The 26,971-nt window shown below is 54.4% G+C and overlaps 1 protein-coding gene and 1 non-coding gene across 5 annotated transcripts in view; one reads left to right on the top strand and one right to left on the bottom strand.

The window, feature by feature from the left end:
- Positions 1–26,971, bottom strand: part of AGAP1 (ArfGAP with GTPase domain, ankyrin repeat and PH domain 1) — a 432,072-nt gene that overhangs the window by 152,447 nt on the left and 252,654 nt on the right. Inside the window, exon 10 of one of the 4 annotated variants that reach the window (XM_025045422.1) lies at positions 3,391–10,324. The exons of 1 other annotated variant lie outside the window; for it this stretch is intronic. In XM_025045422.1, the coding sequence (XP_024901190.1) occupies positions 10,184–10,324 (141 nt within the window). In that variant the 3' untranslated portion in view covers positions 3,391–10,183. Of the gene's footprint in view, positions 1–3,390; positions 10,325–20,490; positions 20,536–25,563; positions 25,834–26,971 lie in introns of those variants that run through there. 2 more of the 4 variants (XM_025045423.1, XM_025045421.1) reach the window with 2 other exon arrangements.
- Positions 18,913–18,985, top strand: TRNAV-CAC. The gene has a single exon. It is a non-coding gene; the product is annotated as a tRNA-Val (tRNA).

The raw sequence follows: 26,971 nt of genomic DNA, 5'->3' as shown, positions 1-26,971 counted from the left end.
ACACAACCTGATCAGAAAAAAAAAAATAAGAAACTGGAAGGTGTGATGCTGATGAGTCGCTCTTATCTGAGATCTGGCAGACCCTCTAAAGGCTTGTGTTTACTGAGGTAATTAACATGCTCCCGTTTTGAAAGGCGAGAGGACGAAACAGAGACCTGCAGGTTTCAGGATGTGGCTCTCGCAGGGCGAGCAGCGGCCTTCATTCCCAAGAAGCAGAGGACGACTTCCCGGCCTTGGCACACAGCTCCTCGCGTTCGACCTCTTTTAAAACTTCTCACGGGCGGAGAGGGAGTTAATAAAAGAAACAATATGTATAAGAAAATGCAAGCTGCCCAGAGTATGGCTAATGGAATTTGATGCTGGCTTTAATTTTAATGAAGAAAGTTGCCAGTAGCAACAAAACTGTCAGCGGCCGCCGAGTGCCATTAATAAAGGTGGAGACAACAGCAGCGCCCCGGATCAGCACAAAAGGTCCCCCTCGTCTCACGCTGCGCTAAATTGGCTGCCCGATTTTTCTTAAGTGTCCATTCTATTTAGAAGACAATTTATTAATTTTTGCCATTCATTGTCAGTTGACAGGCCATCATTTCGGAGCCCGAATTTTAGATGAAAACTAATTGAAAGGACTGGCAGTATTTATGAGGGGTATTATTTGTCAATTACGGCGGGATACACTCTTTGCCACCACCAACTTTGATGCCTGCTCTTTGGCTGTGAGGACTGTTACTGCTGGCGTTAAAATATGAGTGAAGTCTCTCCCAGCTCATCAGCTCATCCCGGGCGTGGAGGGAAACCACCTTTCCTGTTATGTGGCCCTTTCACGGTAGATGGATACGTTGTAACTGGTAGAAGGATACATTATAACTGGTAGATGGATACATTGTAACTTCCGGCAAAGGGGAAGAATACATCAGGTAATGAATACATGTAAATGTGCACACAAAATATAATTCCTTGGGGGAATAACTCCTATTCATTACTTTGTATCATTTCTGGATGAGAGTCATAATAACTACTTAAAAGATATATTTTCTAAGTTTGGTATTTTTAAAATAAGTTCCCCCTCAATTACTATATTTTAAACAAAAACAAGTAAATATATACATTCTATCGATTTGCCAACTTGAAGGCTAAATGACTTAAAAAAACAAAAACAAACCTAAGCTTTATCTTTTATATGGAAAAATACTTTTAATTGGTAGAAAACCCTCCAGAACTCTGCTGCTGAACGTTTGATAAATAATTTCTCTAAAGATATTATTAGGTTCATATTCTACAGCATTATCTTTTCATTTTTTTTTAAACTAACATTACCCAAATCCCAGATAAAATGTGCTGGAACAACGAACAGTAATTTGCTTACCAACTAAAGAAAAATTAAATGAATTATAATTTTATACGCCCAGCTTAAGTTTCTTTTCTGCAGCAATGTTGACGATGGAATCGGTTGAAGATCACTACATGGCCTGAATCTTGCCCAATTTGAATTTATACAGAGTTAAAGGTTTCAGCAGTGACGATAAAGCATTTTCCCAAAATGACAATGCACAGTCAGGGTGCGTTGTCAATCACCCGGTCCTCTGCCAGGACAGCGAGAACGCCCCGCGATCACCCAGACAACAGTGCCGAGGGTTAACGACACTCACTGAACTTGACGGCAAAGATCACGGGGCAGACCCCAAGCCACAGCTGAGGATAAACTTCAGTGCTTTTAACTGGAAAACCGTTCTTTATACCCAGTCGATTCCTGAATGACGTCCGTGCTGGGTTTTTGGAAATCCGTTTCAGCGTACACGGAAATGCTTGTCTGTCAGTCTCAGCACAGATCGACCTTGTCCTTGCTACCATCCCAAGCCAGCTGGCGCGCCGAGGAGGGGCCTTCTGTGCCACTCAGTGTGGTGCATTTGTGGAAACACAGACGGCACGTGTGAGACGCGCAACACTGTCATGCTTTTGTGCGCACCCGCTTTAGCAGTCCCCGTCTGAAAAGTCACGTGTCACGCTCTTGAATGGATGTGCTTTGAGCAGCCCAGGAGGGTCAGGACAGGAGACGGGAGGAGACCATGTCCGGGGGCTCGGGGAAGGCCCCGAGAGCAGCACCCCAGGAATGCACCGCCTGTCCACTGAGGTGAACCGAGGTACCGGCTGTTGACCCCGAATCTGGTAGGCTCAGGCGGGGGCCGCTCAGCTCCCACAGGAGTGCGTCTGCGCCCCTACACGCGGCGTGACTGAGTTTGTGGGCCTTCCTGCGTCTCTGCAGCAGCGCCCTTATGGGCTCTGCTCCCCCACTGACCATGCCTGACCAGGGGACACACCACAGGAGCCAAGTGGCTTCTCAGACACCAGACCTCATGGCATGAGCCGACTGCTACTTGCAGGAGATCTTGGGGTTTGGCCTCGAGCGAGCAGTGGTCTGAAGTTTTAAAATGTAACGGTAACTCTGGCAGGGGACATTCGGTGACTGTCCTGCATCCCATCCCTGTTCTCATGGCCACAGGTTTCTGATTTTGCATGTTAAGTTCACCCTTCCCCACTTCAGCCTGTGCACTTTGGGTCAAGTTCATTGCCGACCATTGAGCATCTCATGCCCCAAGTCACAAGGACTGGTGCAGTGTGGAACTTGTTGGTGGTCCACCAGGGGCTGCTCATGACGAGTGACGACCATTTCTAGGACTTTCCACTGCTGCCTCAGATGTGGAATGGGTGGGACCCTCAGGTTTTCAGCACCGGCCTGGAGCACAAGAACGTACCGGGCGTGACGGTGGCCTAGACCCAAAGAGATCGGAGCCAGGCAGTGACTCCTGAGGCCGCTGTCTGGGGTCACACCCCCCCACCCTGCTCTAGAGAGCCAGCAAAGCTCTTCGTCGCTGACACCAGGCGAGGCGCACGTTCTCTTCATATAACCCAAATAATTGTGGGTGAGCCGCTGGGGATCGGGACAAAGTGAAGAGAACGAGCTACAGCCTCAGCGACACTAGACGACGATGAAAATTCAATGTCTTCTCGGTCCCTCTGGGAACGCAGCGGCCCCTACGCAGCGAGTGACCACCACAGGGCACACAGGCCCACGTCTCTACAGCACGAAGGTCCAGGATGTCTCCCCCAGAGGCCCGGGCACCCGCTGACCAGCACCTGCCTCCAGTTCGATCGGACGGCCTCTGACTAGAATCACGTGCAGCCGCGCAGGCCGCGTGGTTCCCCAGCACCGCGGCGCTGGGAGAGCGAGGTCTGCGTCCAGCGCCTGCACCGTGAACCCAGCCCAGGGCAGCGGCCTGCAGGGCACGGGGGCTGCTGCTCTGCGACTCAGACCCGGGATCACTTCGCTTACGACTTAGTAAAACGCGGCTCTTATAACTTCGAAACACGCCCAAGGTGACATAAGCTCAGGACTAGGTTTGAAAAATGATTTAATAACGATACCAGCAACATAGCAATGATTCTTAAGGACGGCAAGGAGAACTCAGAGTTTCTCAAGACGTTTACGTCCGCACGAATATACGAGTGACTGGATCTGAAGTGCCTGCCGTACGCCTGTTCACGCCCGATGCAACCGGGTGGCCAGTCCCCAGGTGGGCTCCCGCGACCGGCCGCCTGGCTGACCACGCCTTCTTTCCCACGTGTCTCGCCAGCCCATCGCGCAACGCGCCGGCGACGCCACGCTCCCACGTGGCCGGGCCGGGACGCCGGTGTGCGGAACGTCACGCACGGCCACCTTCGTCTTCTCCTCTTTCGAACCTTGTCTGCTTCTCTTTCCTTCACAAAATTCAGTAAGGAGCCACGAGTCTCCCCAGTTCAAAATGACCGATGTCGAGGCTGCGGAAGGAGCGGACCCAGACAGAGAAGCCGACAGGTTTCCCTCTGAGGCGCGTCCTCAGGACAGATACACCACCAGGTGAGAGCCGGCCAGTGTCCCTGGCTGCATCCAAACTTCACATCTAAATAGTCGGGGGTATTTTCTGGAATATTGGGCTTTGAAAACTAGGATGATGAAGGAATTGTTTCTCGTGATATGCTCCATTAACTTTTGTATGACAAAAACGAATCATATGAAAGTAAAGAGGGAGGAAATCCAGCCATTTTGGGGACCCTCCCACGAGACTCTTCTGCATGACAACCCACAGCCTAACAGATGACGCAGGAAAAGCTTGGACAGGTTAAGAGACGTCACGGCTACAGGCGGAGTGGCAGGGCCCGGCACCAGGCTGGCCTGATGCAAAGCGCCTGGCTCCCTCCGTGTGCCTGGGCCCCGAGCTGCCTCCGTGGAGCCCACCCGTGGCTGCGCCCGCATCTGATCAGCTGTCGTAGAGTTGGGGGTGACTGTGCAGGAGCGAGTGGGGCCCGGGCTCTGTGAGGTGGACAGAAAGCCAGCTGGGAAGAGAAACTGACAGGGTGGCCCGTCTGACGCCACTCAGAGAACGGACCTCGCGCCCCACCCAAGGGGACGGGAGGGAGGGAGGGAGGACGCCCCCTCTCGGCTTTGCGCCATGTCGGTTTGCCGATCGGGCCATCACGCATGATTCAACTGGCAGCGGAGAAGGACACGCCCTCACCCACACGGTCCTCTGTTGACCTTGAACGGCGGGCAGCCTCAAGTGCCTCAGCTGTGACTGGGCTGACACGGCTCGATCATGGTGGTTTTCACGGGTTTGCTGGAGGTGGCCCTGGGCCTCTGGAAGGAAGGCGGGGGGCGGGGGGTGCAGTGTGCCCGCGTAGTAGGACAGCGCACCTCCTCCAGCTGAGAAATCTGAATGCCACATCTGGGTCTCAACCGTGCTGTGGGCCGACCCATCTAACTCCTCTTTCCTCTCCAAAGAAAACCTGGAACTGCACGTTTACCATACCCGCTTCTTAAAAAAAACCTGGAGCATTAGGTACGGCCCACTGACAGCAATCGGCGTTTCCACAGCGGAAGCTGATGAAGACAGCCCGCCCTTATTAGGAGCCTTTACTACTAATGTTATTTCCCTAAATCTGAGAGTAGGCTACATTTATTGCTAACCAAACCCAAAGCGAACTGACAACACATCACACACAATACATCAGTCTTTGGGGTTCTGATCTCACGCCCCACGAGATTGAGCTCATTTGTTCTATAAACTTCAGCACTTGTAAATGCACTTATCATATTTCACTCCCTCATCGAGGCTGAATAATATATTCGGTCTGATTAAATTTTCATTAACATTCGAAATCATTATTCAGCCGTATTGCCTGGCAAGACATTCTGGCTTTGGAGTCCCCAAATAATTACCACGGGGTCTCAAAAAGTGACACCTGGTCTTGCTAACAAAGAAAAACCCGTCTCCCAAACTGTCTAAAATGGAGAGCCACCGCAGGTGGAGGGAGACACCCGGCCCTCTGATCTGCCCCATGCCTGTGGCACCCGCCTGGGGCTTCATCAGGGACAAATGGAGTCATGAGGAAGACGCCATGACGAGCCCAGAACTTTTCCGATTCAATATCACGAGTGGCAACAAAGTCACGACCTTGTTCCTTAACCAATTCTTTGCTTGGCTCCGCACATCACAAGGGTTCCCATCTTTAAACAGAAGGGGGAAGGTTTTTCCCCCACGCGGTCTGCGAAGCACAATGAAGACGGATCCCTTTACACGATCTTTGATTTGGATGCCTTATGTTTTCACTGTGGCTCGTACCCCAAACATGCAAACTCCAAAACATGAGATTTTCTTTTTTAAAGGTCCTCAAAGGAAGAGTATAAGCTCTCATTGATCCCCTTTCTTTGTGGTGTGGACGGCCTGGCTATAGGAATTAAGTGCTCCTTTGTAAGTCACCCAACTTTCTGGAGGGGCACTCCATTTTCCCTCCCTGCTTTCTGTAACTCCTTTGTCACAAAGTGTCAAAGATCAGAGCTGCGGTGGGGACAAACGGTGGCGGCCTGCACGCTATCGGGCAGATCTGGATCCACCTCTGTGTTCGCTCCCACCGCTAATTCATCATGGCCCGGACAGCTGGGCTGATTGCGGGCCTCCCAGCACAATGCGGGCTCTGCTGACCACCCCTCGGCGCTGGCCGGCCGGGGGGAGCCGACGGCCCGGCTGCAGCCGCCCGAGATAAGTGCTGGCTGTCAGTCCAAGGACAAAGAAGGGCAGGCCCCGGAGAGAGAGGAGATGAGAAAAATTCCTCACAACTGCTTTATCTGATGAGGGTTATGGCTAATTAATTATAAACTCAATTACCTAACCCTTACTTCAGCAGTCTCTATTCATTAAGAGATAAAACTTGACTGACGGCTAACTTCCCCTTGCACACGCACACACACATGCACGCACACACACACACGCACACGGTCGAGCCTCGCTAACACCCCATTTCCCCAGCGGGTCTCCGAAGGCACCCACGGCTGTTGGGCGCTTGTCAAACGCTGGCCCGCCTGGGCCCCCTCCAGACCGCACGCCGGTGGCCCTGCCCCACGCTGGGCCCTGGCCTTGGGAAGCGACGCCCAGACCCCAGACAGCAGGCGTGCGGCCAGGAAATCAGGTGACAGGCTGCAACACAGCTCTTCTCCCGAGCAAAGAAAGCCTCCCCGGTCAGAGGGAAGAGACGGACGCGCGGGTATTGCTGCTTTTCACATCGAAATTCCCGTTTCCCCCCGAAATTCTGGACAGGCCTGACCTCCTTTTCACTGGCGACACCTCGTCTCGGAGCCGGCAGCGGCGCGCAGGCCCGGCTCATCAATGGACTCTATTCAGCGAAGGCTGTTAATCTCTCTCGCCCTCTCCGCTTTGCCCACTTTAATGTATTTTCATGTCTATAAGTTCTTTTAATAAGCTGGGAGGGTCTGGGAGAGAAATACTTCAGGTTTCCTTACTGCTCGTCGCCAAAATTACCTCTGGCTACTGCAGATGAGACACGCCGTGGAGCCTCCAAACACCCCAGGCTCTTTCTCTCCTTCCCAGCAGGCTATTGGGACCCCCCGTTTTCGTACCACAGCAATTATTTTTGTGGGGAGCAATCAGGGAGCGTTCCCCACCCGCTCCTTGCTCTGCTCCCAGGCCCCTGCAGCCGTGGCTCCCGGAGGCCGGCCTGCCGGCCTGCCTGCCTGCCAGGCGGCCACCCTCGGGGCCAGAGCCCAGCGTGCCCGGCCCCAGGCGTCCCGGTCCCAGACGCGAACGCTCCGAGGTGGGAACCTAAGGGCCATGGCTGGTGAAGAAACGACAAGAGCACACAGCACCTCGTGCGTTGAAGACCTCGAAAACTGGCACCCCCACCCCTGCCAGCCCCTGCAGGCATCACACGGAGCATCCGTGGAGGGTGACGTTTGGGGGTGGTGGGGCTTCTGCCCAGAGTTCACCTCTGCGCGCCCGCCAAGCCCAAGGCCACAGCGTTTGTGGGCCCCGTTCCTTCCTGGCTGTGAGGAGCAGCAGGTGCCGCCGGCCGGCTGATGTGTGCACTCAGCACCCCAGGCCAGGCCGCGAGCTCAGAGACCCTGGAGAGGCCGGCGGGCGCCAGGATAGGCAGCCGGGAGGCCACCTAGAGACCAGGTCTCCGGGGCGTGAGACTCCGGTGAACGCCAGTCCCGCCCGCACCTGCCTGGGTCCCCTCCGCTGCTGTGTGTGGCGGGGCCCTGGGTCTGCGGCCAGGGGACTCCCTGACGCTGCAATCGCCATCGGTTCACGTCTAACCCACCCGCGATGGCAGAACCCCCATCGTGCAGGGCGGCGTGGAGGTCAGGGGTGACCGTGCACATTCTCTGCGAAGCTGCTGTTTTTTCAAGAATGCACGGAAGCTATTCCCAGTTGCCCCAGAATGCTCCCTGCCAAGGCCCTTCCGCCAGCAGCCTCGATAAAGAAGAAACGCCTCACCCTCATTCTCCAGACGTGGCCTCTGAAATTAAAGCTGCCGAGGACTTTGCCGCCAGCGGTGCACGTGCTGCTCTGTCCGGAGCCCACGACATGTCTACGCTAGGGGCCCGAGGAAGCCAGGTCATGGCCCTCGGCAGGTGATTATTTTTAGAACTTGAGAAACGCCACTAATTTGCAAAGTCAGTTTCCGAAGAGAGGTAGCAGTTAATAACTTGTGGTTACTGATATTTCTACTGTACTTAAATAACACGGAACTTCTCTTTTCTTTAACGCATATGAATTGCTCCCTGTACAGCAGGGGTCCCCAACCTCTGGGCTGCAGACGGGAACCAGTCTGTGGCCTGTTAGGAACCGGGCCGCACAGCAGGAGGTGAGCGGCAGGCAAGCGAAGCCTCGTCTGCATCTGCGGCCGCTCCCCGCGCCGGCATCGCCGCCTCAGCTCCAACTCAGATCATCAGGCATCAGATTCTCGTAGGAGCCCTGGTCCCTGGTGCCACAGAGGTTGGGCCCGCCGTGTACAGGGTGAGAAGGGCAGTTCCCCCCTCCTGAGTCTCCACTCCTTCGCTCCCGTGCAGCGGGGGGCGTTTCCATCAGGCTTGGGTTACGGCTGCGTAACAGAAATGCTGACGGCCTGGGGGCGGCGGGCACGGAGACAGGCGTGCGTGCTGGCCGGGGGCTGGGGCGAGGGGGCGCCCGGGTCCGCTCAGAGCATGACGTGGGCCACCTGCTCCCCCTTCCCTGCCCTGCACCCGAGAGGAAGAGCCAGGGGAGGGGAGAGACGGGACGTGGAAGGCGGGACGAGGCACGCTCGGAGGGGCACGGTGTCTCCCGCAGCGGGAGGGCCTCGCGACGCAAGGACCAGGAGGATGGGCACCTCGGCGCCGAGGACGCGCCCTTGGGCAGGGCTGGAACACGAAGTAGGGAAGACCCTGCGTCCTACGGAAGGGCGGGTGAGTGCCCGGGAGAGGCGGAAACGCCAAGCCCGGCAGGTGACAGACGGCCTGCGGTGGGCCGCTTCCCCGCGCTGGCATCCTTGTTGCACAGGTAAGTCACACGTGCAGAGAGGCTGAGCTCCGAACAGGCACCGTGTGGGGACTCAGAACCCCTTCAGAACCACACACCGAAAACCTGCTCGCCGGCTGCGGCACCACGCACACCCGCCACGGGCCGCCAGAGGAAGGGCCGCTGACGGAAAACTGGACGTTAGCTTGTCTGCTTCATCAACACCCCTGCCAGAGAGGGACCACTTTCAAATTCGACTGGAAACGATGAAGACTGGGGGAGACATGCAGGAAAAAACCAATTAATTACAGTCACACGTGGAGCCATAATTGGCCTTTGTTGGCCAACAGAGAGAAGACACTTGCAACTTTTCCCAGGATATTATATTCTAAATCCTTCTCGAGGTGGACCTCGTCCTTTTTCCAAGAAAACTTGATGGCGGTCTTTAGTATTCACTGGCATAATTAGGACTGCAGTTAATTTCATTAAATTCTCTTGCTGCTAAATGAAGCAGATTATGAGACATCTTTTATTGCAAGGCGTGAAATTACAGCCTGTCAGCTGCCAATGGTGGGGTGAAGCTAATGAATTACAGGGTAAATAACACCGGAATTAACCAGCCAATTTAACATAGCACCACGGAACAAAGTCATTTTTACTTAGAGCTTTAAGGAACAACGTGGCCAGGACACCTCCAGAGCACACACACGAACAGGGGGCTGGGTCCACTGAAGACCCCACACGCAGGGAGAACGCAGAGCAGGCACAACTGTCAACGCCCTCCCCGACCCCGGAGAAGCAACGAGGGCCCAAGTAGGAGGAAGTCCTCCAAATATCCACAGGCTGGGTGAAAAGTTACGGAAACAAACGATCAGTGGGCGACTGAGTGTTCTCACTCGCTGTTAAGGGGACCCGGGACACGTCGCCTGCGAGCTGCAGGTGCTGGTACGCCTCAACACGCAGCGCACCTGACCAGCGACCCCGCTGCCCGTGTGGCTCCGATCTCGCCGTGGACCCCGCAGTCGACGGGTTCTTTGTGTTGCTAATTCTTTCCCCTTCGTGCTGAATCTGAACCTTTGCTGAGACGGTCGTCATTTTCCTCTTTTTCTTGACCACGTTCTGATATGGCACAGGCGGGGTGACAGCTCCCGGCATCGGAAGGAAGCCATGTGTCTATGACGGTGACTTTATCCCTCGTTCACTCACCAAGTGTGGACGGAGTCTGTCCCGGATGCTGTGCCGGGGACGGGGGCCGAGCTATGACGACACGGCCACCCCGCGAAGAGGCTCGAAGCCAGTGGACGACTCAGGCAGGCGAACAGAAAGGTCTGGATGGATTGCCTAGACGTCGTTTTAGGTCAGTGGTTTTGGTGCCTGCGCCCACCCCCGCCGTACTGACCAGACTCGAGAACTCCAGTCCTTAAAATCCTGGAGCGGGAAGCGACTTTAAACGCCAGCTGGGAAGTCCGATGCCTCATTTCGGTGACGTAAAATGCATCCTGGGAAGGAGAGAACTTCGCGGGGCTTCTGCCCTCACGGGGACGAGAAACGAGCAGCTCGGCTCGGGCTGCACTGTCAGACGACACACAGCAACACAGGCGTCGCGTGCGAGCATGCGTCACCGCCACAGCAAACCGACCCAGAAGGACACAGGTCTCAGGATCCAGGAACGGAACTGGAATGGCACGAGTGCCTTCTTCGGGGAGCGCTGGCCGTGCTGCCCGAGTCGCGAGTACTCAAAAAACACTGGCAATGTTTGTTTGACAAAGCGGCAGTTTAGACTGCTGCAACCAGAATGGTTCTACGATAGATTCGGTTCATTATAACCTGTCGCACGTTCTCAAAGATGTAACTTCCCGTACAGAACGAACTTCGAGCTAAACCATTTGTGAAGACGTTCACGCTGCTTATGGACCGAACGCAGGGAACAGACAGAGTGCAGCAGTGTCACTTCCAACGCGAGTCACTTTCCTTTCGGGCAAAATCGAGAGCCAGAGTCAGTGGACGGAATCCAGGTTCGGAACTAGGGGACAGTGTAAAAAGCCAGAACGCCATACTGGAGAGAGAGACGGAGAGAGACAGAGAGAGAGAGACGAGCAAGAGCCTTTCAGTCCCAGATCCCTTTCTAAAGCCATCGTTTTTTTCCTGAACGAACTGTTTTTTCTTCCCCGGTTTCTGATTCTGTTCAGACGCCGCCACCCTCAGAATGCGAAGTCCTACGAGATGCTCCTGGTTTCGACTTCCAGATTCAGATGCCGCTGAGCCCGGGGCGTTTGCTCAGCTCACGTGACGCACACGCAGCCTCTGCCGTCACCTCCTGCCACTTTCAACCCAGGAAACGCCAAGCTGACTGGGTTCTTAACCACGTGGGGAGGGCCACCCCCTTAAAGCTGCGGAACCTCTTCTGAGAGGAGGACCTGCGAACTCTTGCGCCCCGGCTGGGTTTCAGGGGGTCTAGAAACTTCAGGGTAAGAACTGACAAATGGCTTCCTGCGAATCTCCTTCCTCCCGAGTCCTAGATGCAAGCTGCCCACTGCCCAGTTCCGCGGGAACAGAACCCTTAACCCCACCCCCACAGTGCGCTCCTCAGATGCGCCGGCTTGGCCCCTGTAACACACGCGTCTGCAATTCCTGCGTGGAACATTTCTTCACTTGGCCACAGGCAGCTCTAGTCACGCAGCCCACTGACGTCCTGGGGTGAGGTGAAAGGTCCTGCCCAGAACTGCACTTCTGCAATCAAAAAGGTCCCCGAAAGCTACGGCTTCTGGAGGGTCGGTCGGCTTTAAAACAGTGCTCAGATTCGGGGCAGAGCGGGGCCAAGAGCTGGCAGCCCAGAGTCGACCAAGGGTGCGGAGTAAGACGGGAGGCTGTGAGGCGGGCAGACGTGGGCCCAGAGGTTCTGGGAGGATGGCGGGGCGAGGGCGGCGCTTCCGTGTGAACGGAAACGTGGCTCCCTGGCCCCGTCTCACTAGGAGCGGGGCCTGATGGAGAATGACCAGCAGAGACGCGGTGGACATGGACGGCGGGGCGGGAGGAGCCGGTCTACGTACTCGGGGAGAGGACGGGAGAGTGCCCAGGGCGGTGGGAAGAGTGGACGGTGAGGAGGAGACGGCGGGAGGGCGTCCAGGTCAGAAAGGAGTCGGGGGGCAGTGATCCCCGGAGCCCGGGAGGGCCTGGCCTCCCCAGGATGTTCTAACACGGGGGACAGGAGCCGACTGGTGCTGGGGGCGCAGCGGGTGGGGGCCTGGGCTATCGACAGTGGCCTGGCAGGTCCACGGGGCCTTGAAGGACTCTGCGTGAACAATGAATCCGCAGGGAGGCTTGCTGGGGTCAGTCCTGGTGCCTCCCCAGGGGGCCCTTCTAAGAATAACGTCTTTACATTCGTGGGGACGCGAAAGCACCAACAGCACTGAAGTCCAGTCACCGAGGTATCGACAAAGACGTCTGTGGTCGACAACACGCGTCTTCATCAAGACCTAGTGGCAGATCTCCGACCTACCGCACTTCCAGATAGTGAGAGTGTGAGCCGCCCGTCCAACGCCCCGCGACCCCCGCCACGTGAGGCGCGGCTGGGCGGGCCACAGGCCGGCGCTCCCCACTGTGCGCCGCTGCCTACGTCCACATGTGGAGCAAATGTCCGACTTGGCTGTGGTCGGAAGGGACGAGGGCAACGCTCCCGTCCGCACCCTCGTCCGGCGCTCGGGGCCGGGGCAGTCACGCTGCGACGTGAGCGTGGGTTCCACTTCCTCGCTCCAGAACACGCATCTTTGCTCCGCAGCTGGGAACGGAGCCTGGGAGGCGCATGGCGGGAGACGTGCAGGCGGCCGCCCGCCTCCGGGAGGGGACCTCTGCTGCTCCAGTGGCACCGTGCAGCGGGAGGCACGGGCAGGGGTGACGGCCGTCCAGGAGGCGACCGCAGATGCTCCCTCGTCCGGGCTCGAAGTTCTTCAGCGCGCTGGTGCACGTGCAGGTCTGAGACTTCGCCAGCAGTAACGGGAGGGAGCGACGCCCGGAGCTCTGGGGAAAGGACGAGGGGGGCAGGAGATGCGGAAGACACGACGCCGGGAGAAGTCTGAGGAGGGGTGTGTGCTTGAAACGATTTCTTCTTCCGGCGACATGGGAGACCACCACAGGAGGTCGGAGCTGTCTGGGCGGAACGGGGCTTGGGGGCAAGTCCACGCGTTCGGATACGTAAGGCCAAGTCACAGGGTGACTGTCCCGAAAGCCTGCCCGTCAACAGCTGTGTCGCTTCTGAGGCATGAGCTCGGTGCTGACATAAGCCCAGGAGGAGAAAAAAAACCAAACCTGGGACTCCGGGGAGACAGAGAATTCCCCAAAGAGCCCACGACGGCCTGATCACGCGCAGCGCCCCCGAACGTTGTGAGTAAACAGCTAATACACTCTTAGCTGGAAAATTATTTTGCTCATAAATTATTTCAGATTTTAATTTTCCCCTTTTCTGGTTATGCTGCCTCCCTTCACTGACTTTCTCATTTTACAAAGAAGTTCATAATTCTTTATAAGTTTCTCTCATCCTGCGCTGCTGACATCTATTTCTGAGTGGAAATCAAGCTACAAAAATGTCTTTCAAATGATGATCATCCGCAAATACGGAACCACGTCGCCTGAGAGAGCACAGAGACCTCTGCCTGCGACGCCCGGGGAGGAGGCCACAGCAGCGTCCTCCGTCTTCGTTTGAGGTCCCCCGAAGTTCTGCTCGCTGACACAGTGCCAGCGGGGTGGCTGGGAAAACTGACTCGAAACGCCCCCCGCCCCCCAGGGGAGCCCCAGCACACGCTGGGCTTGCAAGCTGCCCGTCCCCGTCACGAAGCCTGGGGTCTGACCGCCCGGCATCACGGTGTGCTGGGCTCGTAAGCTCTCCAGGTGACTCTGAAGAGCAATCTCTGGCCGGGTGATCTCTTGAGCACCAAGAGAATGGGCAACCTGACTCAACCCAGTCCAAAGGGCCCCAGCTCTGCATGGATGGTGTGTGCGTGTGCGTGTGCGTGTACATGCGTGTCTCCATGCGTGCGTGCAGAGGCGGCTTTTTGTGTCCTCAGTGCAATATTTAAATTGTGTCTGTGTTCTCAGATACTTATTTCAAACTCATCCTATTGTGTGTAAGCCTTTTCCACCAAAGATTGCTTCATACTCGATGCACACTTAAGTCCCTGGGGAGAGAAGGACCATGTGCATGTCTTCTGACACCCAGACCTCTGTCACATTAAATATCCAACACCGTTAATTTGCTAAATACTGAAACGTCAACGACGTGTCTCTTGAATTCAAATCTTGTTCATTGGCGGTAGCTCAAAGAAAGGCTTTATGTATCAAACTTAAATTCCCGGGGGGCAAATGTTACCAAAAAGTCTAAGAAACTGGGTTTCCATTTTAAGTCCAAAGAATTCAGTTCGCTTCTAATTTTTTTTTTTTTTTTTTTTAAGCCTTTCATTAACGTTAGGTGCTGAGAGCAAAGGCTTTCTGTTCACGGAAGGTCCACCAAACACTGAAGCGCTGAGGAGGGGGCATGTGAAGGGCAGAGCCAGAGGGACTGTCCCCACCTTCTTTCGCAGCGGAGTCTGACACGTGCCAGTTGCTGAGACGAGCCCGGCTCTTGCTGGGCTGGGAGTCCTCCGAGTACAGGCTGCATCTCGTTCAAGCCAGTTCGTTCCCGTGACTAATGACGGAGCTGACGCATAGGGTCGGCGAACGCCGCCCGAAAGTATTTGCAGTTAACGTAATCATCTCACAATATTTTGGAGCAAACTATTTTGAAATAAGTTTTCTAAACACTCGCGCACGAGGAAAAGCTGCGCGAATACTCAGGAAGCCTGCATTCTTCCTCCTATGGTATGAAATGTTGCAGCAAATCAATTATTTTTCACTTTCGGCAAAATGAGTTGGAAGGCAGACGGTCACCAGTGGCAGCCTGTTCTTCGTCAGTAGGACCATTTCATGACATTCGTCGGACGTCTCGGTCGTCATGTAAATGCGTTACGCCGACATTAAGCTTTGTGGGATAACTCTGCCACGTCGCCCTGACACCCCGCTTGTTTCTGTGATGCTGTACTCCCCGGCTACCATTTACATGCTCGCTTAAACATTTTAAATTTATCCGAAATTAAGAGTAATAAATTTACTGATGAGAAAGGAGACTCTCCTCCCCTATGTAATTACTATGATCTAGTAAGGAGAGTATAGGGTGTTCACAGATGCTTGTTTTTATGCGGATGCGGAGATGATGGTGGCAACAGCTACTTCCTGAGCTGCTACTACGTGCCGGCTGCGTTACAGAGGGCACCTACCAGCTTATTAAGCCACCGAGAACCTGGGAGGAGGGCTGCCCGGCCACTCCCGCGCTACAGGTCAGTCACCTGAGGTTTGGAGGTGCACAGCTGGTGAGCGGGGTCCCATTCTAAAGCATGCAGATCTGTGCACCTGCCAAGATGATGGCTGCTTATGGACGCCAGCGTTGTGAATTGCCATCCCTTATAGTAAATATTCCACTTTGGTGAACACTTACTAGTAGTACTTGTTTGTTTTTAATTTAACAGTGTTATCGTATTTCACCGACCCTCAACACCCTTGAACCCGCTCTCCATCCACCCGCCGGATCCTGACCTGCAGTTCAACAGACGCATTCTGAAGTTTTTGCAGACGTGACCACGAAAATAAATATGCACCGGGCGACGCATTCCCCCCCTTCCTTCTGTGCTCACAGCTCTCCTGCCTGGGTTCTACTTCTCTGTCCCTTAGCTCGAACCCACGGGGCAGCTGTAGAGAAAACCCCAGGGGCTTGATTCTTCCGGAGCCGTCAGGATGCAAACGGGCCGCCTGGCGAGGCGGGGGGCTGGCTGCCTTCATCATCTCCCCGCGAAGTTGATGAGCCCTGAACGGCTGGAAGCGCCCATGTAAACTGGTTAATGTTAAATGCCAGCTCTTAACAAACACGATGCGCACGGACGTGGTTTGAAATCTGAGAATCCGAGAGGAGAGAAAGTGAGATGGGCGGCAGAGTTCACATTTCTGGCCAAGCGCCCTGCTGCCTGTGGCTGAAATGTTTACGTTGCCATTAAGATGTAAGTGATGGAGTTTTGAGGCCATCACGGTATCCCCACGAGGGACTGGACCTGGCTCCCCTGGGACCGCTTCTGTGGGCCTTCTCCCCATCGGCTCCTGGACAATTCCTCAGGTCTCTGACCCCGGCAAGCACTCTAATCTGACTATAACTCATTCGATATCGCTTTTGATCACGGTACCTTTACCGAGGAATGAAGGTGACAGGAAACTAACAATACTTAGAGCATCAGAAGTTTGCTTCTTCGGAAACCGGCTAAAGGGCTTTCGCGGCTTGCTGTTCAGTTTACTCTTTTGATTGCTTTGCCACTATGTAAATCAATTTGTTAATGTTCCTTACAAAATGCATGAGCCAGTTACACTGACAAACACACAAAGCTCATTCGTAATTAGCAGTTAATTAGTAAGAAGGAACAGATGCTGTTAGAGTTTCAGCAGGCGAACAGGTTCTGTAAACAATGCTTATAAATCTAAATGAATTTATTAACCACAATACAACTGTCAACATTTTGTTGGCAACCACACAAAATATGGCGGAATCCCCAAAATGTCTTTACAATGTATTAATAATCACAGTGACAGCCAGGGCCTCTGTGGCCACCGGCTGGCAGTCCTCAGCCACCTCCTTTGTCTTCCTGAGACGTGGTGGCTTAGCGACTCTTTCGGAAGGCTTCGAAGGAGCAGGGCTTGTGTGAGCAGCATCTGAAGGTGGAGTTTATGAGACAGCGAGGGTGGAGGAAGAAGGGACACACTACGAGCCGAAGCCCTCCCTGTGGCAGCTGGGGAGGCACCAGACACACAGGACGTTTGCAAAACAAGAAGCTGCAGCGGGGGCTGGGGGTGCGGGAGCTACCGGAAGCTGTCTGGAACCGGAGCGGACAGCACGACAGAGGAGGATGCCTGGGCCCGCCAGGGGCTTTGGGCGTCTTGGTGCAGGCGGTGGGAAGCTGCTGAAGAGTCTCAGCTAAGGGGTGACAGAAGCTAACAGGCACTTTCAGAAGCAACCTTCGTCCTTGGTGTAGGACGCGGGTGGAGGGGGAACTCTTGGGGGGTGGGGGCTGGCTGTCCCTCCAGGGAGGCTGTCCCACGATCCAGGGAGAAGGGGAAGTGAGGAGAAGGGGCGGAGGGATGGATGTGGGGGGCGTTTCCGGTGGAAGCTGGCGGGCTGGGGATGTGGGAGGAGGGAAGGGGGTGACACCCAGGTTTTGAGTGAGTGTCGCCCTGATCTAGTTTCTGAAAGTCATTACTATTCACCACAATTAATGCATCAAACGCTCTGGCCAGGTCACGCGGGTGACCCCAAAGGTGCCGTGACCAGAGTCGGCAGCTCGCTCAGTGATCCCCACGGGCCACGCCCTGCCCCGCAGCCCACCCAAGCCTTCTGCCCAAGTCCCCGAGAGTGGACCTCCCTTCACCGGCCTCCTTGCCACCCACCGGCGTGACCTCAGAGCTTCCATTCTGGGGTGACCTTATATTTAAATGGCATTTTCCTATCCTCTGGTGGGGACCGCCTTCATAAAAGTCTGCAAAATGAATACTTGGAGCAAACGAATGCCAACTCCAGCGGGCTGCGCCCCCAAAACTGGCATTCCAGGTAAAAGGTTTCTCAAGGCAGGCATAGAATGTGTGAATTAGGAGTTGTAACATGGGGTTCGGCCTGGAGGAATGTGGGGACCGGCCCTCCTGGGGACGCCTGGCCAGGCCGACCAGCTCTGCAGCCACGTCTGGGGTCACCGGGACAGTGGGTCTCAGTGGGAGTGCCTGGCCAGGCCGCCCCAGGGCACCCGGGCTGCGGGCTAACCTGGGTGTGAGTTAGCAGCAGACAGTGGCCACTGGGACGCAGCTGGACAGAAGGTGAATCGTGTCTGTCAGTCAGCGGGCGGAGAGATGGCTTTCGTGGTCTGTAATGAGCACTTTTAAAAACACAGCACAGACGAGAAAAGAACGGGTACAATGCACCTAAGAAGCGCCACTGCAGAGAACTTTCACTTCGATGGCGCGCGTCCGTGTACCTGTGCGCACACGCGTGCACAGACGGGGTCACGCGCAGTAGTTCTCTGCAGGCGTCGGGGCCAACGAGGTCTGAAACAGCTGGTGTCGAAGCAGCTGGTAAAGCTTTGCGGGGACGTCCGTAACCGTCACAGCACAGGGACACGGCCAAGCGAGGCGGCGGCGTGGCCTGATCCGATTACACGCCGGCAGGGTAAACACGCACGAAAGTGTGACACGAGACCCACGTCGCCGACGTGGTCACCTGAGCTTAAAGCCGCCTCGTGCAGCTTCACCGCCTGGTGTCAGCGGGCCTCCTGTGCTCCGGACCCGGTGGCGGTCAGCACCGTGGGCCTCCCCTGGCCCAGGGCTCATGAGCAGGGGAACCCTGGCAAGCGCCGCCGCCTCCGTGCGGGCTGCGTGGGTTTCGCCCCGCCGCAGGCCGCAAGGACCAGCAGACGGCGTAAGCAGACCGAGACCGGCACCGGCGCCCGGCCGGCTCAGGGCTCCTGGCATCTGACATTCTCGACCGACCGCGCTCTTCACCTCGCCCCCTCGGACGCCGACGGCTTCCCCAGCGACCGCCGCCTCCCATTCCTTGGGGACAGAAGGCAGGAATGGGGGGCCACACCGGCTTCACGCCCCCATGTCCCCGGCAAACCACTCCTCCCCTCCCCCTACAAGAGTCCCCCCTCCTGAGGGGCCTCTCCCACCGGAGGTTCAAAGCCTGCGGCAGTAACGGGAGGGGACACTGCCGTTGACGGAACATGCAGGGGTGGCATTCCGACCAGGGGGGACGGATAAACTCACCAACCCACGAAAGGTCAGGCGTCTGGAGAAATCGAACAGCTAACCACTAAAAGGAAGACGTTAGAGGGGACTTGGGGACGGGGGCCTTTAAGGCACAATTAGCAAAGGAGGAAAAACAAGATGAATAAGATCTAGCTACAACATTTTTGAAACTTCTCGAAGCCAAAAATGACATTGAAGTGAAAAGGTAACTAAAGATAATGCAGGACGTGGCTCCATAGTGGAGCGGTGAGCACGTCTGCTGCACACGCAGAAGGTCCTGGGTTCACGCCCCAGTGGAGCCACGGTCCATGGTCTACGGCCGCGCCACCCTGAACAAGCCCGATGTCTGATTGCAGAAGCTAAGCAGGGTCGGGCCTGGTACTTGGATGGGAGACCCCCTAGGAAGACCCGGTGCTGTAGGCGTAAATAATAATAATAATAATAATAAAGGAAACTGTGGAACGTACATAAAAGCAGACGGCTAATACAGTTGATAATGAGGCTGACGGGCCAGTGACGGAGACGCGATAATGAGCCATCCTTAAACAGGCACGTCACGCAAAACGTGCAAGTAGCCAATAAAAGTATATTTTAAAACTGCTAATAAATAAGGGCAGTTTATGTTTTTAAAACAATAGGACATAATTCAAATCTATGAAACTAAAATTAAAAAACATATACATATGTGTATGTGTACGCACACACATACCCAACACCCAAACGTAAAATAAAGTACAAAGAGCACTTGTGAAGAGTGAATTCGTATATTTAAAAAAAACAAACAAACAAACAAACTTAGAAATATATACCTAAAGCCTTAAAATTTTTATGCCCTTTGACTAAGCAAATCTATTGCTAGAAACTTAACCATGGGAAATGGAGAAGAAGGAGCCTAAGATGTGCTCTGGGCGTCACCACCCGCTTTTGGCCCCAGAGACAGAAACCAGGGCTTCAAATGCACCTGTGCGGACGACGCTTGGACGATGCCTCCGAGGCTCGAGGCTAGTACTAGAAGCAGGTCCCAAATGGCCTGTGCCGTGTGATCCTGCTTTAGAAATATATTTAAAGACACAGTAGCTATTTTTCCATCCATCCATCCATCCATCCATCCATCCATCCATCCATCCATCCATCCATCCATCCATCCATCCATCCAAGAAGTATCTAAGGAAAACCTGTTACGACATTAATGGTAACTAAGAGTCGAGATTTCTTCTTTCATGAAACCCAGAGCAGTGGGACCAGCCAGGGCGACACAGGTGCTGAGGGGGCCGGAGAGTATGAGCGCAGGGGCTGGGGAGCGAGGGGGGCCGCGGGGAGGCGGGGCTGGGTTAGAAAAGGGCCCGAGAGACGGAACCGGAACAGGGAGCCTGGGAAATGCAGTCGCTGTTACCTCGGAGTGGTAGCCTCATGGCTGCTGACTTTTTCTTGCTTTTTTCCTAATTTCGCTACAACGAACATGTACTTTTTTGTTTTTGTTTTTGTTTTGTAGTTTACAGAACAATTCCATCCAGCCCCTTCCTTCCTCCCCATTCTGGCCGTCTGCGGCTCCTCCCCCATGCGGAGGGGAGCCTCTCCTCCCCGCCCCATCCCCATGGCACCCCTGGTCTTCCTTAAACCTCAAGTCCTGCCAGGCAGCCACCCGCACCCCCGCCTGTACATCCCTCCTCTCAGCCAGCCCCACGCCATGCGCCTGCCCGCGCCCTCACCCTGGCTGCAGGCCGGGTGTCCTGCAGCAGCTCAGGCTGACTCCCTCGGGCCTGCAGCAGCCGCGCATCCGGCCCCGGCTCTCTGGCTCCCTTGTTCTCTGCTGCTATGGTCCTTAGTCCACCAGCCCCTCCAGCCTGGGCTTCTGGAGATGAAGGAAGGAAGTGCCCTGAGTGTTAGATGTGACATGATCGCAAAGCCAGAGGAGGTCCGGGCCCCGGGTCAGTGCTGGGGGCAGGGAGGGTGCTCACTGCTTTGTGGAGAGGGCAGCTTCTGGTCCTATACCCACCGGGCCTCCTATGCAGGGGGTTGATACTCTCCTCCAAGGCTCAGCGGGCTTGGTCTGCACGTGGTCACCCCAGCCCAAAAACACAGGAGCAAAGACGCGGCGAGTCACCCCCCCGGCTGATAATCACAGATGTCGACACTGACACAGGACAGGGAGACAGGACTCCTAAGAACTTCACACGTTCCTGAACGCTCATTAACTGGAATTAAGTTTAGAATGTCTACAATAAATAATGTATAAAATGTTTCACTCGTTCTAAATTTAATACAATGTATAAGGTTCTCGTAAGAATTATACAGGCTTCTGAGCAATTACGTAATGATTTTGAGGGCACTTTTACATACAGCATACAATGGTTGAAATGCATGCAGGAATTCTACCGAAATGTAAGAAAAATGCTGATGAAACATTACAGGCCGACCAAATACGCCCAAGACTAAAGAGAAAGGGCATCTTAACAATGGCATGACAGACGCCGAAGGACGTGATAGAGACAATGAGAAGACATCCCCAGACTGGGAGAAAATATTTGCAAAAGACACATCTGATAAAGGCATCTTATCCAAAACATACAAAGAACTCTTAAAATCAACAATAAGGAAACGACCAAAGTAGAAAACGAGTAGATCTGAACAGAAACCTCACCGAAGACCTACGGATGGCAAATAAGGATATGAAAAGATGCTCAGCATCGTAGGTCATTAAGGAATTGCAAATTAAAACAAGATACACCCATTAGAATGGCCAGAATCGGACACACTGACCCCATCACGTGCTGGCAAGGACGTGGAGCCACGGGAACTCTCATTTGCTGTCAGTGAAAAGCAAAACGATGCAGCCACTGCGGAAGGTGGTTTGGCAGTTTCTGCTGAAACTGAAAACATTCTTACCATCCAGTCTAGCAGTCACGCTTCCTGGAATTTACCCAAATAAACTGAAAATTTATGTGCACGCGAAAATCCGCACAGAAATGTTTACAGCAGCTTCATTCAAAACGCCGCAAGTCAGAGCGATCGGGGTGTCCTTGAGCAGGTGGACGAAGGTCCGTCCAGACAGTGGGATGTTATTCAGTGACAAAAGGACGTGAACTATTAAGTCCTTAAGAGACGTGGAGGGATGGCAAGTGCAAACCACTAAGTGACAGAAGTGAGTCTGGAAAGGCCAGATCTTATGTGATTCCAACTACGTGACGTCCTGGAAAAGGCAGGAGGAGAGAGACAACAGCAAGATCCGCGGTGGCCGGGGGTGGGGGGGAGGGAGGATTAACGGGGGGAACACAGAGGCCGCACAGCTCGTCGCTATGACACTGTCACGGGGGATACACGTCATCAGACATCTACCCAAACCCACAGACTGCACGACACCTACAGAGAGCGCTAAGGTGCCCTGTGAATTTGGGGGATGATGATGTGTCGATCTGGGTTCACCGACTGTAACAAATGTACCACGTGGTGCGGGATGTCGTCGGTGGGGCTGGCTGTGCACGCGTGGGGAGGGGGGTACACGCTGGAACTTTCCGCTTCATTTTGCTGTGAATCTAAAACTGCTCCATGAAGGAGAATCGACTGATGAAGGAGGAGGAGGAAGAGCGAGATGCTCAGGATCCAGCCGATCAGAGTCCAGGTGTGATCGTGACAGCTTTAACCACCACGAGGCGGCCAGGAGGTGCCGGCACCGCCAAGGGTCCTAGGGCTGCTCCGGGGCCATGGGCTCACCCAGCGGGGATCACGGCCGAGGATCCCCCTGCCGGCATCGCATAGAGTCCCATGTGTCAGCTGTGGACAGTAAGGACTGACTGCTGGGCTCGCCGGCAGTGTATCTGACGAGAATGAGACTGTTAACTAGCATTCATGTAAGCTAAACCAGGGGTCCCCAGCCCCCAGATTGTGGACCGGTACCGGTCCGTGTCCTGTCAGGAACTGCGCCGCACAGCAGGAGGTGAGCGCCAGGCGAGCGAGCGAAGCTTCATCTGTATGTGCCCCTGTCAGGAACTGCGCCGCACAGCAGGAGGTGAGCGGCGAGCGAGCCAAGCTTCATCTGTATCTGCCCCCGCTCCCCAGAGCCAGCATCACTGCCTCAGCTCCACCCAGACCATCGGGCATTAGATTCTCAGGGGCACCGGTCCTTAGTGCCACAAAGGATGGGGACTGCTGATCTAAGTGACTGAACAATTCCAGGAGGCAACATTTTGTCAATGCCTTGAACACCTGCTGGGAGGTAAGTCATTGGAGGCAGCTTGTTGAGCTAGGGCGAGCACGCCAGGGGACAGTGGCCCTTCCTGGGCGTGTCTAGCAACCTGAACCCTTGTCGCAATATGGTGCCTCTCCAAAAACGAATCCCCAGTTCCCGTGCCCCAAGTCCTTTACAAAGAACTTTCAGCGTAATAGCTTCTGGACTGTAAAGGTCCCCGAAGAAAGGGCACTCCTCATCAGTGGCTTTCTGAATTGTCGATGTTGACGGAAATGACCACTTTGAGAGGACAAGGAATGGATGTGACTGCTTCGACGGACCTTCCGATCAGAACACTCACCGGGGCGGCTCTGGTTTGAGGAGAGGCAAAGCTACGTTCCTTGTAGAGATTACCAAAGCATAAAGAAAAATCCAGACATATCGGAGAGATCAACAAAATCCCCGACTTCGTGGGGTTCAGGCTGGAGAGGCCGGCACACAGCAGCACTGGACATCGGTCAGCTGTCAGGCCGCTGCTGCCCAGACTTCCTCCTCCACGCATTATTTCCCAGAAACCTGAGCATGAATCAAAAAACACGTCCCCAGGAAGGCACGTTCAGGATCGCCACCCACATTTGTCTTAATTCTGTGAAAACGAGCCACTTCGGGCTTGGGTCACCAGGACCCACCGTGACCCGGGCGAGCGTCAGTCCCGAGGCTGCGGGCAGCTGGCAGCAATCGCGCCAGGCCGCCTCCCTCCAAACGTCCGGCATTTTCGGTCCCCGGCAGCTTCTCTTGATGGTCTCTCCTCTGACCCGCACGAGCACGTCCCCGGCTGGCCGGCCCCGCGTGGGCCGGCGTGGGCCAGAGCGACCGTGAAGTGCCACTCCTCCCTATGTGCGGTGTGTGCTTCTCAACCATTCCGACGTGTCACTTGAGACAGGCAAACGACTTTTACGGGACAGCCTCCACGACAAACCTTGGAAGTGTAATCCAGTGCCGTGACGTGATTTAGTGAGGGACATTACTCTCGCAGCCAGCGTGACACTATTTACTGCTCGCAGAGCACAGGGGGACGACTCGCGGCTCTGGCCCTGCCCCTCTCCCCCTCCTTCAGGGCCCCGGCCAAGTATCCTGCACGCTAAAGAACGTCTAAAAGTCATTGATAAGGCTCATTAATGTATCAAAATGTCACCTGCTCAATGCGAACCATTAAAAATTATTAGTACAGGTATTAGCAGAAATAGTCGTTAAAAAGTGCAGAAACATCATGAGAAACATCATGGAGAAATAGTCACCACCTTGGAGCTTCACTGCCAGCTGTCACCTCGTGCTCCAGACCCCCCAGCCTTGTGTGCCAGGAGACACACCCTCCGGTCACAGGGGGTCACAAAGCGCTCACACGCTCAGGACCGCAGCGCGTGCAAGGTGAGTCTCGGCAGAGGCCAACCTCGCTCAAACATTTGGAGACACACGACCGGTAATTTCACTGACAAATAAAACAAAACATATTCAAACACAAGATATGCTTATGAAGCAGATGAAGCACGTATATTTTTTAAATAAAATGTTTCCAGCTGTGTTCTTCTAATCCCTCAAGGGGACACAGTTCCTGTCCTCTGCAATCAGGGAGAAGCGCCAGCCGAGACTGGACACCCGCCCAGGGACATCGAGCCCACCTCCTCCGCGCCCCCCCGAGCTCGGCGACGGCACTCGGTGCTAACTCTCCAGCTGAAAACTGAAGGTGGACTCGCTGATCTGACTCCTTCGGGGCGAGTGACCAGAGGGGCAGGCACGAGAAACCCTCTGCTACTGGGGGAAGCTCGACCTGGGTCCTGACTCACCTGGGAGAGGAGAGCGTTACAGGAACTTCTGGGAAGACACTTCCAGGATAGTGTTCTGTGAGCAAACATTGAAAATACGGGAAGGGGGAGGGAGCGGTGCAGGCGGGATCATAAATAATAAACGCAAAGCGTGTGGCGATGCCACGTGAGGCACGGCGCTCTTTCAGCCTTGGTCAGACGCCATGGCCGCCGGACACGTCTCACAGCAGACAGAGGCCTCGCGGGTCCCCACGAAATCCTGTCAGTGAGGAAAATGCCAGCAATGCCATGTGGAAGGAACCTAGCGGGAGTGAGGAACCCACGGAGGGTCCCTTCTCTGTCTGCTGGAGCCGCCTGGCTGGCCAGGTCACCGTGTCAGCCTACTGTGGAATGCTCCACTGTCCCCGGGTGCCTAGAGTTGGCCCAGCTTCTGCATTTCAGATTAAACATTATTTTTCACTATGTACTGACCAACGTATGAACATACTTAACTTGGTAAATAGGTGAACAATTGTGTCAAGTCTATAAAGAAGCGGTTCTCGCCACCACCTCATACTTTTTCATAGAGACCATGCTAAATGCAAACATTTCCTGCTTCCTCTAACGGGAAATAAAGTATCACATTTTTTTAAGTTAACATTGAAATAAACATCAATTCCCCTAAATGCAGCACAAGCACGATGATATTTAGACATGCAGGTGATCGTGGGGGAGGGCGACAGGAAACGTAACAGACCAACTTAAAACTGATGTAATGGTATTTTTCAAAAAGTTTTTTATATGTTGCTCTTGGGGGCCACGAGCACAGTCCACGAGCTACTAAGAACATGTGCTTTGCAATGCTCACTGAGGCCACCACATAGGCAGCTAGCTGTCCAAGGGCCAGTCGGTTCTCCTGCCGAAAATCCTAAAGGACAACGGTGTCTGCTCCCCGGCTAGCGGCACACACACGTGCATCATCCCCGGGTCGGCTCCCGTGGCGGCGAGCGGGAAGGGACGGGGAAGCGGAGCCCCGAGGCTCTTCGGCCAGTCCCGGTCCACCGGGCTGCTGGCCGCACGCTGGCCATCGCGACACCGAGAGCTCGGCCTCGTTTTCCTCTAATACCATTTCTAGGAGCAATCGGCATGTTTCTGCAAACGGTCTCTCGCAGGATTCTTCTTGCTGAATGGCAAACAATGAGAAAAGACTTTCCTGAATCAAGTCTACCGAATCTCTTTCTCTGCTGATAATGGGGAGGGTTTCCATTAGGGGAAAAAAATCGGGGAACCTCTCTCAAGCACGAGACCCGGAACCGCGCTTTCGTTTGGCTAAAATTATCCGGCCCCGCAAACGCACTGATCACCTTGATGAGTCCACGTAAAGCGACGATATGCCTGCTGCATTTCAGGCAGATAGATCGATATTTTTTGGTTCTGCGAATATCAATGGGGCCGTCTGACGTCAGGACATTTCTAATCTAAGTGCAAACAATATTTTCTATTGCTCGGGGAATAGTCACTGTTAAATGAACGCAGCAACGAAAAAGGCGGGTAAAAAGGGGCATGCGGACCCGAGGGAATCACCAAATCAATTAACAAGTAATTCAGAACCTAATTTCTACATTGCCTCTTAGCACAAAATTGTACCTTTAATTTCTCCTGCAATAAGCATCTCTATGATGGCCCTAACGCACACAGCCGCTGTAAATGAGTTTACAAGGATCTCTTTTTGATTGGCTATACAACATTATTTCTTCACAGTTCAGTGCTACTGTAGCCAAGTGCTCTGAAAGATTTAATTATACTGGTAGCTACCAGTTACCAATTTGCAAGACCCACAGTGAGTATAGTACATTTTAAAGAACTAGTAATCAACTAATTAAAACCACAGTGAATTCCAGATACTCCAATTACAAACAACTGCTGTGGACTATCCTGAGAGAGGCTCCTGCATTACGGGGAAGGAGGTCTTGCAGGAGGTCTGGCTGCACCACAGAGCGCGGATGCCACCAACCGAAGACCCCTCGGCACTGGAGCTATTGAGGCTGCTCGTCTGCTGTGAGCAGTGCCCGGGGCTGGTGCTGTGCCTGCGTTGGAAGCTCGGCAGTGGGTAAGGTGACGAACACGGGTTTTGGGGAACTGGCAGACTTGGGTTTGAATCTCGTCTTTGCCTCTTACTGGCTTTACGAATTCACGCAATCAGAGCCCGAGCCTCCTGTCTCTAAAATGGAAAATACGATGTCACGAAGCCACCCGGGGCTGCCGAGGGACGCACAGAACAGGTTCTTCACCTTACGAACCCCATCTTCTCAAATGTAATG

Source organism: Pteropus alecto, unplaced genomic scaffold, assembly GCF_000325575.1.
Source record: "Pteropus alecto unplaced genomic scaffold, ASM32557v1 scaffold143, whole genome shotgun sequence".
In the NCBI taxonomy this organism is placed as follows: domain Eukaryota; kingdom Metazoa; phylum Chordata; class Mammalia; order Chiroptera; family Pteropodidae; genus Pteropus; species Pteropus alecto.
The sequence above is the reverse complement of the archived record's forward strand: the minus strand, read 5'-3'. Positions and strand labels throughout refer to the sequence as shown.